The 14,638-nt window shown below is 40.6% G+C and overlaps 1 protein-coding gene across 1 annotated transcript in view; it reads right to left on the minus strand.

Moving 5' to 3' along the window:
- Positions 1 to 4,640: 4,640 nt before the first annotated feature.
- Positions 4,641 to 14,638, minus strand: part of LOC121328898 (von Willebrand factor A domain-containing protein 5B1-like) — a 119,866-nt gene continuing 109,868 nt past the window's right edge. Inside the window, exons 20-23 of the mRNA XM_041274038.1 lie at positions 9,548 to 9,622; positions 8,985 to 9,054; positions 8,290 to 8,416; positions 4,641 to 7,691 (exon numbers count right to left, since the gene is read on the minus strand). Coding sequence (XP_041129972.1) covers positions 6,990 to 7,691; positions 8,290 to 8,416; positions 8,985 to 9,054; positions 9,548 to 9,622 — 974 coding nt within the window. The 3' untranslated portion in view covers positions 4,641 to 6,989. The remainder of the gene's footprint in view (positions 7,692 to 8,289; positions 8,417 to 8,984; positions 9,055 to 9,547; positions 9,623 to 14,638) is intronic.

Below are 14,638 nucleotides of genomic sequence, written 5' to 3' on the forward strand. Positions count from 1 at the left end.
AAGTGGAGAACAATGTACAACTACTGGAAGCTTATAGTGAAGTGTCACCATTTGCTGAAATAAACGATTATATTTTTTTGATTCACCCCTCCAGACAGTTCAAAATGCAATACCGGTGTGGTGTTATTTTGTGGTACATGTTAAAATGTGGTACACCATGTACTGCGCTTGCCCAGGCATGCGCAAATGATTTGAGCTCAGAAAACAGGGAAACGCCCATGTGAAAGGGAAACGAGTCACTGAGGTTGGCCCTTGAAGTTATTTTTAATATAATTTTTTTTTCACAATTCAGCAAATTTATGTAACTTTAACAAAAGAAACAAACTGGGCTATCTAAAATGGTAAACATATACAATTTTGTGGGTGAACTACAGTTTGTCTTGTTCGTAGTGACTTGTGCAGCAGTCAGTCCCAGCACTGACATAGTGTACCATATTCTGACAATGTACCACTTCCTGGCCCGACACCGGTATGATATAAACACTTCAACAGCAGCTACACAGTCTCACTCAAAGCTTATACAGAACTGAGGCACTTAAGGGTCAGCGGGCACAAGGAACACCAATTTATTACAAACAAGCTGCAGAAACTCATTCAAAGTTACTATTAACTAAAAAGCAAAAATACTGAAATGAAATGACTATAATCACTAAACATTTCCAGTTTTATCAACTTACACCCAAAATTATCAGGTTTTACAAAAGGTCAACTCAAGCATGTGAATGATTAATTTATACCATCCACGACTATATTCACTATACTAATGCAATAGGGTTATGGCAATACAAGGCTGCCTTTGTAACACACCGCAGTACTGAAAGAGGCTAACTTCACCTGCTTTACACACAGCACATTCACAGCAAACACAAGCAATGGCTGCTTTTTTCTTTTTCTCTTTTAAAGTGCCCAGTTATTTTACTCCTGTTTTTCTCTCTATGTCAATGTAAACAATGCCAGGTTTACAAAGCAGGCTTACCATACACAGACTAGTATCTTCACTGGGATTCATCAGCTTACCTTTAACAATAAAAGCATATGATTTGATTTTAGTTTTAGGATAAATAAAGAAAAGGCACTGTACAAGTTTATGATGTTGCCGGGATGTTACTGATGTGGCAGCGCTGTAAGACAATTTAACCACCAGGTCTGTACGTTAACGTGTGCTGCTGAGCTTATACAATGACCCTTATTGGGATTGGATGAGATTTGAAGCATTGGTAAGACTCTGTGAATCACGTGACTTTGGAATGCTAGCAGCCAGTCAGGTTGCAGGACTTGCCATGTCAAGCCCTTTTATAATATTTGAGCAAACACAGCCTTAATCATATTCTACAAAAAATGACTTCTTATAACAGCTTATAAATGACTCTGTGAAAAAGATATCAGGCACATTCTACATCTAAAATAAATAACATTACCATATATTGTAATCATTCTTTTCAGATGATTCTAATATTTTTGTCAGCTAATTTAAAATTAAATGACTATGCGTTTGAATTTTGAAAGAATATGAAAAAAAAAAAAACTTCCTTATACTATTCTCTACAGTGGAAGATCCTTTGAGGAGCCAACATTTCAAAGTATAGAAACAACACATAAATAAATAATTATATTAATAAAATATATATTGATGTCTCTGCAGAGTTAGAAATTGACACGTATGCACCACGTATACTTTGCTCGATGATGCTTGTAGAGGCTAGATTTGTCGCACACTCAAAAATCTCTTCTTCTTTTAGACTTGACCACTAATAATTATATGTATCAGACTCCTCTTACATTTTCTTTTAAAACCTTTTTATTATTTATTAGCAGAGCATAAGGCTGCAATAGGAAATAACACTGTGGATTCTGCAGTAGCGAGACACTATAAAGCCATGAACCAGGGTTCTGCCTCATTTAATGGACTCGAAAAAGTCTCTGTTTCTGAGAGCAGTGGTAATGAATCTGCTAATGAGGAGAGAGTCATTCCGGAATTATACTTTAAAATCTATGGAACCACGTGGACTTAAACATTAGCTCTCAATCATTAGTATTGAATAATTGTGTTTCAGTTAACCATGTAACATGATCTGTAACGTATAGCAGAATACATGGCTGTGTTTTAATATATCGGTGTTTGAGTTTAATCATTGTATAATTAGACAATGTATGCATTAACAAATGATTCTAAAACCCCTTTCAATTAATGAATTCTATGATAGGTGAAAATTGTCACCTGTAACTGTAAATAATGTCTATTATTCTGCACAGGCTTTAATTGGAGGAGCCCAGAGTTTGGTTTTTTTTTTTCTCAGAGGAAACAAGTCTTTGTTATGAACGCCTCTCTTCTATAACCACATGCAGTAGAGTGCTATCCAACCGCAGATGATCCTCGGGTTTAATCGGAGGAGCAACGCAAACTCAAAAGCACAGCTGGTGGCCTGCTCTGCGCGATTATGAGTGAATTGTTGAAAAATGGGAATTGCGTCATATATCTTTAAAAAACGGAACATAGTACATAACTGAAAAATATGACATTGAAATATAATGACCTACAAATTCATGCTAGTATTATTACTAATGCTATAATGCTATACATTACGCGTACTATTTTGAAGATTTGAAATGCTTCTACCTTTGAGTCCTTTGAGTCGTCGTATATCAATGAAAAGCAGGCAGAACGGAAAGCATTAACTGCTGTATTCATTTCATTTTCACTTCATCTAGCTCCCTTTCAACTGGTTGCATGAAAGGAATAGACAGGTATTTTATAGTAAAGTAAGTAGATAGTTAATATGTTACAATATAAAAATATATCCAGACCACTAGAGAAACCTACCACACTGTATAGCCTATATAAACTCAATGGGCCTCATTTACGAAAGGGCACTAAATTTTGAGTTAGCGCGCATGTAAAATTGCGAACCTAACGTGTGCGATAAATCTAAATTCAGTTCCCCAGTTACTAACAGAGAACACATTCATTTACGTGCACAGTGTTTGGCTAATTTACATACCACACTGCGCACACTACATGTATTCTGAGCATTAATTTAACGTGCATGATAATGTCACAGACTTAGTTGTGACCATGGTGATATCAAAAGCCCCAGCAATCCAGGCGTATTTACATACCCCAATGGAAATGCATCATTTCTAGAAATTTCTCGAAAACAAAGAATTCTAGGAAAAAAATATTTTGCAGCAAAAGTTTTGTTTTTGTGCATGAGGAAAGTTACAACAAATAGATGTCTACAATGATTTATTTCAGCAATTTTTTTTTTTTTTGCAAAACTCCAAAAATGCTAATTCAAATGTATTCCTATGGTAGTATTGTCTACAAGGTGCTAAAAAATTCAATATGATAATGCAGAACCTAATTCTAGAAAAGTCTAGAGCTTGTAGGTGAACATTCTTAGAGAGTGTAAAAGGGTTAGGCATAAGATGATTGCTGTCATTACCAACAAGTCACTATGGGAAAAGGTAAAGAGCTATCTGAAGACCTGAGGCAGAAAATGATTTATTGTCATAAAGCTGGAAAAGGATACAAGAAGATTTCCAAGCATTTGAGTATCCCAATTTTAACTATTGTTTCTAGTATCAAGAAGTACAAGATTCATGGTACTGTCACAACGCTCCCTCGCGCTGGAAGAAAGAAAGTTCTTTGACTAAGAACTGTGAAGAATTGTGAGGAAGGTTAATAACAATCTCAGATTGTCTGCCAAAGATATTCAAAGTGAACTGGCTGCAAGTGGGCCTGGGGTTTCCATTTCAAGCACAGGTATAGAGTATTGCATGGGAAAGGTCTCAATGGTCGCAGGCCAAGCTAAAGCTACTCTTAGGAGTAAGTTTTTCCTCTAATGGCAGAGGAAATTCAGTTCCAATACCTGGTAAAATGGATTCCATATCATACCAAAAGATACTGGACAATCATCTGAAGCCCTCCGCTACAAAACTTGGTTTAAAGAGCAACTGGATGGTCACAACACAACAACGATCCAAAGCACACATCAAAATCTACTTCAGAATGGTTAAAGAAGAATAAAATCAAGGTTCTGGAATAGCCTCGTCAAGGTCCTGATCTAAATCCGATTGAGAATCTTTGATATGAGTTGAAGAAGGCTGTGCACAAGAGAAGTCCTCGGAATTTGAATGAACTGGAACAATTATGCTTTGAAGAATGGTCAAAAATCACTAAAGAATCATTGAAAAAGCTCATTGACAAATATCCTAATCATTTAAAAGAGGTTATTATTGCTAAAGGTGCCTCAACTAGCTATTAATTTAATTTTCCTTGTCAGGGTATGAATACTTTTGAATTAGCATTTTTGGAGTTTTGCAAAAAGAAATTGCTGAAATAAATAATTTCCTCATCCACAAAAACAAAACTTTTGCTACAAAAGATTTTTCCTATAATTATATATTTGAGAAATTTCTAGAAATAATAATTTTCCATTGAGGTATGTAAACTTTTGACTACAACTGTACATACATGCATGCATACATACATACATACATACATATTCCATTGATTTGTATGCAATGTCCGTGCCGTCATTTTTTTAAAACAAGCCCTTCAGCATCATTGTACTTTTTAACTATTAGACCAAATATATACAGAATACTGCTGCTACAACCATTATTATTATTTATTATTTATTATTAATAGCATTTTAATTAAATTATACCAAATCACGTTTTTATTTACAATGTAGGGAACATACTGTGTCGCCCAAATGCTTATAATGAAAACACGTATTATATTTTCCCTTAATTGTAAATAAAACCATGATTTGATATCATTTAATTAAAACGCTATTACTTTTGGAATTCTTCTTCAAAACAACCCTCCTCTTTCATTTAACATGCGTATTCAACTTGTGCAGTCTGCATGTATGTGTGACATTCCCATTAAGCCAATCACAGCTCACAGAGGTAGTAAAATAACCAATCAAATAGCACACAGGATCAGTTTTCTCACGCACACGCACTAATAATTTTGATTAGGGTAGCGAAGTGAATGCGTGTTTAAACTATTTATTTTACTTTGTGTCAAATATAAATTCAGTAGTAAAAAGTAATTGGAGATGTCACGGAAGCGAAAGGTGGAGGCGGAACACAGAAGATTCCAAAATTGGTAGCCAGATGATTATTTTTTCACTGAATAATTTTGACGACAAGGCAACATGTCTGATTTGCAGTGCAATGGTTGCAGTTATGAAAGATTATACCGTACAACGTCACTGTGATACGCTTCACAAAGCAACTTATTTTGAGTTTACTGGAAATTAAAGAAGCCATGGAGTCTTAACACAAAGAAAGGACTTTTTAACTTCAAGAAGACATGGAAAGTGCAGAATTACCTCGGAAGAAACTAAGTGGTGGGGTTACAACAGAGGTGCGCCATATATGACCGAGAAAAAGAGTGGACTGGCTAGTAGCAGAGTGCTGGAACACATTTAAGAAAGAAATGCAGAGGAACCCATTTTCTTACACTGGATTCTGCATCAGCAGGCATGTGGAAACGTTGCAGAATTAGATCATGTAATGAGCATTGTTATCGAATGTGTGAGTAAAGAAGTCAAGTGTCCAGACAGAAGTCATAGAAAGGGACATTTCATAGTGGTGCTGTTTACTATTCCACATTTTCACCGCTTGTCAGTATCCTTCTCTTCAGTGCTGTTAAAAACATGATATTTTGGAATACTGTATAAGTTAAGTATTGAGACTTAGCATTATATATTCTGACATCTTTTATTTTTTTTCACTGGTTGAGATTTCCATTGAAAGTAAAATAATCTGTTCAATTGATTCACTAAACTGAATTTATCAAATGAATCGAGTCAGTTAAAAGAATCAAACTGCATTAGTTTTCAGGCCAGAAAAAATAGGTTTAAATGGTGCGCCATCAGTGGATAAAGCCTGGTATCCAAATTAATTATCACTCACTTTAATGTGCACAATACGATTATCACCCTTTAGTAAATGTGGTGTGAATGAAGCTCATCTCATTATTCAGAGAAGGGTGCCTCATTTAATAATGTTATCATGCAATTACCATACATATCACATATTCATTCTGATTACCATAGTGTGGCACAATAAAATCAGTGTGCGCCATACTATGCCCACTATTTCCGTGATAATGAATACATAGTAAATAGTAAATCACTAACTTGCACAGTAATTGCAAATTATGGTGCACCATAAAGTTTAGCGTTCTTTGTAAATGAGGCCCAGTGTGTAGAGAATGGTAGAGCTACCTGTGTGTGAATGTGAGAGCATGAGAGAGTGAGTCGACACAAGCAGTAGGTAAAGGACAAACACTTGTGGATTCGATGGGTTGCAGGTTGTATTAAAGTGAGTCAAGTCGGGTCACGGGTACGAAGACGGTGCTGCAGTGGGTTGCGGGTTCAGGATGGGTCCTCTAGTTGCGGGCCGATATTAGCATATTAGTGGTATATCATCATGATGCGTCTTTACTAGAGGCTTTCCTGCTGTTTTGTAGTTTGTGTATTTTGTCCCCCCTCACTGGAAATTTGACAAATCACATCCTGTGACGTGGCCTTGAAATGTAAATGCTATAATAATGTTGTATACAGTGCATTTTTATACATACGCTGGCCGTGTGTAAGATACGTGTATTAGAATAGATTGTGATGGGCTACTGTTTAATTTCCTCAGCTGGCTAGTGGAGAAAATGTGTTTAACAATCAAATTAGAGTAAAAAGAAGATATGAACAGTGTTGTGAGTCAGAAAAATATGATTGTACTGCTGCAGCCTCCTGCCTTTCTTTTTGTGTCCCCATTTTTATTTTGGACACCAGCTGCCACTGATTCTGTAGTACAGTATTGAGGCAACTATGCTGTTGTTTTAGCTACCAGGCTGAACAATAAAGTATACTGCAAATTTAAAGCAACAATACATTCTCCCAGTGAAGAAACCAAACTTCTGAGGTAAAATCATATAACAGTGCCACGTGCCACCTGTACGGATATGATTTGATTTAAACACTGTTAGGGTTATAGCACAGCATATTTAATTGGAGGTTTTCATCCCAATGCCTAAGTAAGACAAAAAGCTGCCTGGCAGCCACTTTAACACTGGCAAGATCACGGCCTTCTGGAATCTCCTGGGAATTTAGCCACATGCTAGCCTTGGCAGCCACCAGCTCCCATTCAATAAAATAACCAGCCGAGCTGTGCTCCAGCCAGGCAAGCGCCACCGCTGTGGCCCACACCATCCCTTCTGGCTCCATGTTCTTGGGGAGATAGTGGCTGTGATGGACAAGAGGGCTGTCACAGCTGTCCGTCTCTGACCCCCTTCCACTGTCTGCCTGGGTGTGTTCGGGGGAAGAGAAACGGCGCACTGTTACTGTGGGAGGCGAAAGTTCATTCTCCATCTTTAGTATCCGGGATTGACTTTCTGCCTGGCTGCCAGAAAAGTGTCGAGGCCTCCCACCAGCCCCACCAGGCTGGTTGATTTCACTCTCAAGGAGAGAGAGCGCTTTGCCGTTGTCTGCTGACTCGGCTTGATTCTCCTGTGTCTTCTTGAAGCTGCTGGAGCTGCTGGAGTAGGACGTGTGGGTGGCACTTAAACGGTGTCGAGCAAACGGAGACGTCCATTTCAGCTTCTCCATTGGGATGTGTATCGCCTCGTAGAAAGCACTGTCGAGAACAAACGCTCCACATGCTAACTGTAAGGAAACCTAGACATAGGTGGGAGAAATATATGAAGCATTACATTCAAACCATTGATTGATTGTCTTTATGCAAGGCTGTCTCTAAGTATTCAAACACATACAATAAGTATTTGCTTTATACTTGCCTTTTTAATAGGAATGATATGGAAAATATTGAATCAACCTGAATTAGTGTTAGCAGCATTTATGCATAACTATAAAACACTCAGGGGTAGGTGTACTAGTGTTGCACCTGTCGCATTAGTTGCTTGATGCTTGAATCAGATTGCTGCATAGTCTTCTTTATTCAAGAGTGAATAGATTCAATTCTTTTAGTCTGTCTGCATATGACATGCCTTTTAAACATAGAATAATTCTGGTCGCTCTTCTTTGCACTCTTTCTAGAGCAGCAATAACCTTTTTGTAGCGAGGTGTCCAGAACTGAAAACAATACTCAAGATGAGGTCTTACATTGCATTGTTATGCTGTCTAGATCATCAGAGGATGCTGAATCTTTAGTTTTGCTATCTGTAACTTCACTAACTTTATACCATATATAATTGTATAAATGTGCTTGTTTTGAGGATTTAATACCATTTAAAAAAAATCCTGTGTAAATCCTCACCAGTGGTAAGTAGTCGTGATTGTTTTCATTATCGCTCTCACCGCTGGACTCGCTGGTTTTGCTGGATGAGCTGCACATGAAACGTTTTGCAGCACCACTCAGCAACCGATTCCCACTCAGACTCAACCTGGAGACAGAAGAGAACAGTCAGGGACACAGCCAGCACTAGTACTGTACAGAACTGACAGGGCACAGCCAGCACTAGTACTGTACAGAACTGTCAGGGGCACAGCCAGCACTACGGACTGTACAGAACTGTCAGGGCACAGCCAGCGCTAGGACTGTACAGAACTGTCAGGGATACAGCCAGCGCTACGGACTGTACAAAACTGTCAGGGGCACAGCCAGCACTAGTATTGTACAGAACTGTCAGGGGCACAGCCAGCGCTATGGACTGTACAGAACTGTCAGGGGCACAGCCAGCGCTATGGACTGTACAGAACTGTCAGGGGCACAGCCAGTGCTATGGACTGCGGAGGTCTTTTACTAAGTAAAAATAAAGCCAACTTGCACCACGACATGCGGGAGCAGCCAATGCTCCCTGTGGAATCCAGCCAGGAACCTGCACTCCCCTGACTGTACAACTCACCTTGCACAACACCCAGTCAAGCCTTTACCAGGTGAGCCACCTGGGGACCCATGTTTTATTATTATTTTTTTTAATCACGAATTAAATCAGTGAAATTCCCATTTACCTGGCTGAAAACAAGCTCTCGATGGATCTCTGAGAGTGAACGGAGGACACTGAAGGACTTCTCTGTGGCGCTAAAAACAAAGTAGACAGCAACCTATCATTAGTATAACAACTTATCTGCCAGAGGCTCTCTAAATAATCAAGCTACATATTAAACACTTTTCAAATCTATTAAAGCAGCCAAAAAAATTAATGTATTGATGAAATGTCCCAATTTGAAATTAGTGTTTTTATTAATTGACTATTAAAATGACTGCCTTGGATTAAATCTAAAGACTGTCGTGCCATACATATAATCCACAGCTACATTTTTTAGAGCATTTTACAGCACTGTGGAATCACCATGGAATGGATTATCCATCACCTATCCATGGTTACCCTGGGGTTGCCCCCAAAAATGGTGACTGCAATACAGGTGGATTTGCTGGTTCTGTAAACCAGGTTCTGTGGCTTCTCCTGGCAGGGTATAAATGGATCAGATCAGCCTCCTATCGTTTTATCCAGGCCAAATCAGCGCCGAACCGTGACAATGACAGAAATGACTGCCTGCATAAGAAGAGTTACCTTCTGCAAAGCTGCATCTCTCCCACCCTGAAGAAGAAGGCGTGCTGCAGGGAGACAGGTTGTTATCTTCCATATCTAAACACAAAGAAGAACGATACACTGTTGGTTTTGGTATGAAAAAATACCATAAGATATCACTCCTCTTGAGCTGGTTCTTCATTGAAACGTTTTGAAACCTGTTAGTTTGTCAGGTTTTTGCCACTTTTACCAATAGGTAAGGGAACGAGTGGAATGAAAAACATTTCTAATCAGCTTTCAAATTTAACCCATATTCTTAATGTAATAACTCAAATTATATATATTTATCTTTCATGTAAAATCTAAAAAGGTTCATTATTACAAATGCAGAACTTTTTAACATTGTCTTCAGTGCCCCTGCTTATTGGCACAAGTCTCCAATGAGTGGGCTTCCTTTGTCTTTGTGATTCACTGTCAGTCTGAAGGCTGGTCTTAAACATGATCTTCACCCAACTTTTCTGCTTACTGTGTTGCTTATATAGCCAATTACATTTGAAATTGAAATTTACATTTCAGTAAAAAACTAGTCTGTGAAAGTTATCTAAGAGTTACTTTTTAATGAACTTCATTCCCGACTTGTCTGTACTCACAGAACAGCCACACACACATGCATTTCTGCTTAATTGAATAGAGCTCTGGAGGCTCTGTTGTGATCAGCTGTGTTGCGTGCGGTGATTGGATAGAGCGTGACGACTCTATTGTGATCAGCTGTGTTGCGTGCGGTGATTGGATAGAGCGTGATGGATCTATTGTGATCAGCTGTGTTGCATGCGGTGATTGGATAGAGCATGACGGATCTGTTGTGATCAGCTGTGTTGCGTGCAGTGATTGGATAGAGCGTGACGACTCTATTGTGATCAGTTGTGTTGCTTGCGGTGATTGGATAGAGCGTGATGACTTTATTGTGATCAGCTGTGTTGCATGCAGTGATTGGATAGAGTGTGATGACTATTGTGATCAGCTGTGTTGCGTGCGGTGATTGGATAGAGTGTGACGACTCTATTGTGATCAGCTGTGTTGCGTGCGGTGATTGGATAGAGCATGAAGACTCTATTGTCATCAGCTGTGTTGCGTGCGGTGATTAGATAGAGCATGACGGATCTATTGTGATCAGCTGTGTTGCGTGCAGTGATTGGATAGAGCGTGACGACTCTATTGTGATCAGCTGTGTTGCGTGCAGTGATTGGATAGAGCGTGACGACTCTATTGTGATCAGCTGTGTTGCGTGCGGTGATTGGATAGAGCGTGACGACTCTATTGTGATCAGCTGTGTTGCATGCGGTGATTGGATAGAGCGTGACGACTCTATTGTGATCAGCTGTGTTGCGTGCGGTGATTGGATAGAGCGTGACGACTCTATTGTGATCAGCTGTGTTGCGTGCGGTGATTGGATAGAGCGTGACGACTCTATTGTGATCAGCTGTGTTGCGTGCGGTGATTGGATAGAGCGTGACGACTCTATTGTGATCAGCTGTGTTGCGTGCGGTGATTGGATAGAGCGTGATGGATCTATTGTGATCAGCTGTGTTGCATGCGGTGATTGGATAGAGCGTGATGGATCTATTGTGATCAGCTGTGTTGCGTGCAGTGATTGGATAGAGCGTGACGACTCTATTGTGATCAGCTGTGTTGCGTGCGGTGATTGGATAGAGCGTGATGACTCTATTGTGATCAGCTGTGTTGCATGCGGTGATTGGATAGAGCGTGATGACTATTGTGATCAGCTGTGTTGCGTGCGGTGATTGGATAGAGCGTGATGACTCTATTGTGATCAGCTGTGTTGCGTGCGGTGATTGGATAGAGCATGACGACTCTATTGTGATCAGCTGTGTTGCGTGCGGTGATTGGATAGAGCATGACGACTCTATTGTGATCAGCTGTGTTGCGTGCGGTGATTGGATAGAGCGTGACGACTCTATTGTGATCAGCTGTGTTGCGTGCAGTGATTGGATAGAGCGTGACGACTCTATTGTGATCAGCTGTGTTGCGTGCGGTGATTGGATAGAACATGACGACTCTATTGTGATCAGCTGTGTTGCATGCGGTGATTGGATAGAGCGTGATGACTCTATTGTGATCAGCTGTGTTGCATGCGGTGATTGGATAGAGCATGACGACTCTATTGTGATCAGCTGTGTTGCGTGCGGTGATTGGATAGAGCGTGACGACTCTATTGTGATCAGCTGTGTTGCGTGCGGTGATTGGATAGAGCGTGACGACTCTATTGTGATCAGCTGTGTTGTGTGCGGTGATTGGATAGAGCGTCGCACTGATCACAAGGAGGAGTTTTGCAGTACAAAGGGGATGCAGCTACGTGAGTTCAGCCTCTTACACTGAATCGTGACCCAGCCGGAGCACTGCTTTGTTTTGGGAGAAGGAGACCATGGGAGCTGAAGCTACCAAGCCAGCACAACCTCCCGGAGCACCTGCACTGCCACAGCACAGCCACCTGGACTTTTCCTCGGAGCACCTGCACTGCCACAGCATAGCCACCTGGACTTTCCTTCAGAACACCTGTACTGCCACAGCACAACCATCTGGAGTTTTCCTCGGAGCACCTGCACTGCCACAGCACAGCCATCTGGACTTTCCCTCTGAGCACCTGCACTGCCACAGCACAGCCACCTGGACTTTTCCTTGGAGCACCTGCACTGCCACAGCACAGCCACCTGGACTTTCCCTCGGAGCACATGCACTTCCCCACCAACTTAACCTGTGTGTGACTGTGATTATTGTTTATTATTTGAAACTGGCTTCTTTTGTTTTGGAACTGCAATCCCACCATCTGCGCTCCCCTAATACCGTTGTTGATAGCGGGGGGGTAACTGTTTTCGAACCATCACTGGAGAGACTTATCAGCGTCAGTTGCGGGAGTACCAGCGATCCCCTGGAGTCAGTCCTCGTGTGGTGGGGCAACAATTGAAGGATCAACTGACCTGGTGGCTCTGCCCCGCCATATGAGCTGTCACTGAGGTGGTTGTCCTGGTGGCCATGGAACAGTTCAACCACATGGTGAAAGCAGAGATGCACGCCTTCACAACTCCACCAACCTGGAGTAAGCCACAAGCCTGGCCGAGGCCTTCGCGGATTCCCAGCCATTTATCTCTCCTTCCTCCTGACCAGAGCCCCTCCTCCAGTCCCGAAGACCCCACGTCAAAGGGCACCCATCGCCCTCGACCTGCACACCCTGGAATCGCAATGGGCAACCTCCTTCCACAAAAATGGTGACAGGAAACCAGCTAGGTAAGAACAGGGGTTCTCAGCCCACTGCCATCCATGCAGTGGGACATACAGGCTCCTTTGGCGGCCTTCATCCCGGTCTGCTACGATTGCCATGAGGCCAGCCATGTTGCCAGGAACTGCCCCGCAACCGTGTAATGTGGCCTTCCGATTCCCGATACCAGTAAGCAGGTAAGTCTCTGGGAAATGGTTGGGAGGGACCTTGTATTGTTGATGTAAGGTTTGGTGTAAGTAAGTACCCATGCAGTAGTAGAATCAGGATGCGGGCAGACATTAACTTGGACTGCTCTTTTGGTAGGAGTGTCTTGTGGCACAGGGAACTCTGAATCCATGCGGAAACCATGAACATATTTTTGAGAAATAGTTCTGGGTCGAGACTGGCCATACTTTAAACAACTCATGATCGAGAGAGTATTGCCAATCTAACATATGACTATTGGAGCAGCAGGGGATTCTATTGGCTGAGTTTTCCCACTGCAGGCTACAAGGCTAAAACCAGCTCTGAAACCCTGCTCTCTGCCCTGCGAGAGACTGAACCAGGAAACAGGACACAGCAAATATCTGAAAGCTTGTCTTTGTCTAATTTTGCTTTTTGATATCAACGACAAAATTAATTAAGCAACTAGCCAGCAGCTATGCCACTGGAAGGTGCCTTAGCCATATGAAACAATGGCAACAAGAACACTGTTACAAACTATATAACTTCTCAAGTGCAATGTATTCTTTGACCTGTGAGCACATCTGATCAGCGGAACCCATTCCAGCCGGAGACCTGTCAGCAAATCAAAAATAATGTTGCAGGACTGTTGGAAATCAGGTCCTACCTCCCTTTGAAAATAACTATTGTTTATTGTAAGCCAACGCAATACAATGCATACTTCAAGCAAAGTAACGTCTTCTTTCATTGGAACTTTGAGATGGGAGAAGCTGTAGTGTTCATCAACAAAGAAGATTGACTTCTTTGTTGAAAATCGATAAGTATTCAAAATCGATAAGTATTCAACAGATCAAATATTAAACATTTTATGACTCGAGAAATTAATTGCAGCTAATGCTATCAAGTTAGTGGATAAATTGTTCTAGAATAGAATATAACTTCCTGTTTTAGAGTGTGCAAGAAATGTATTTTCTTTGTTGAAATGTGTAACTCAAAGGAGTTCCCTAATAAATGAAAACAATTTGATCATTGCCCCATTTCAGAGTTAATTTGAATATAGAATCAATTGAGGTGGATAACATATTATCAGTTTGGTAGATTACGACTAAATTAAATTAACACGGTAAAACTAATTTGATAAATTAGTTATTATTGGAATGTTGGATTCCGTTCTGAATGGGAAGTTCTCATGCATTTGATATGAAACATGATTGATTATGAGAAACGAGTATTGAAAATACTATTGCAAAGTAGACACTTTGTGTGTTAACCATAATTAATATTAGTATATTAGCCATGTATGCTAATAATGTTGTGGCCGTTGTAATTGTTATATCATAGAAATCAATGAACTGTATGCTACTCACGAAGCTCTCTAACCAACCGACTTTCCTTTCTGTAATATTAGATTAGTTATATATATATAGATATTTTTCACTACGTTTTGGCGTCTCTGTGTGGGCGACTAGAGACTTTTTTAATAAATTGTATATCTAATTCACTACAGAGACAAGGTTGAGGTTTGGTAGGGGAATCCTCAATGTCTGTTAAACACCAGGGGGGGGGGGGGTACTGAGAAGCCTAGAGCACAATAAAAAAAAATAAAGTTCTGGAACTGAAATGTTGACCTGGAGAGGGAGTAGAATAACAATCCCACTCTGGTGAACATTCGGGGG

This window comes from Polyodon spathula, chromosome 16, assembly GCF_017654505.1.
Source record: "Polyodon spathula isolate WHYD16114869_AA chromosome 16, ASM1765450v1, whole genome shotgun sequence".
NCBI lineage: Eukaryota > Metazoa > Chordata > Actinopteri > Acipenseriformes > Polyodontidae > Polyodon > Polyodon spathula.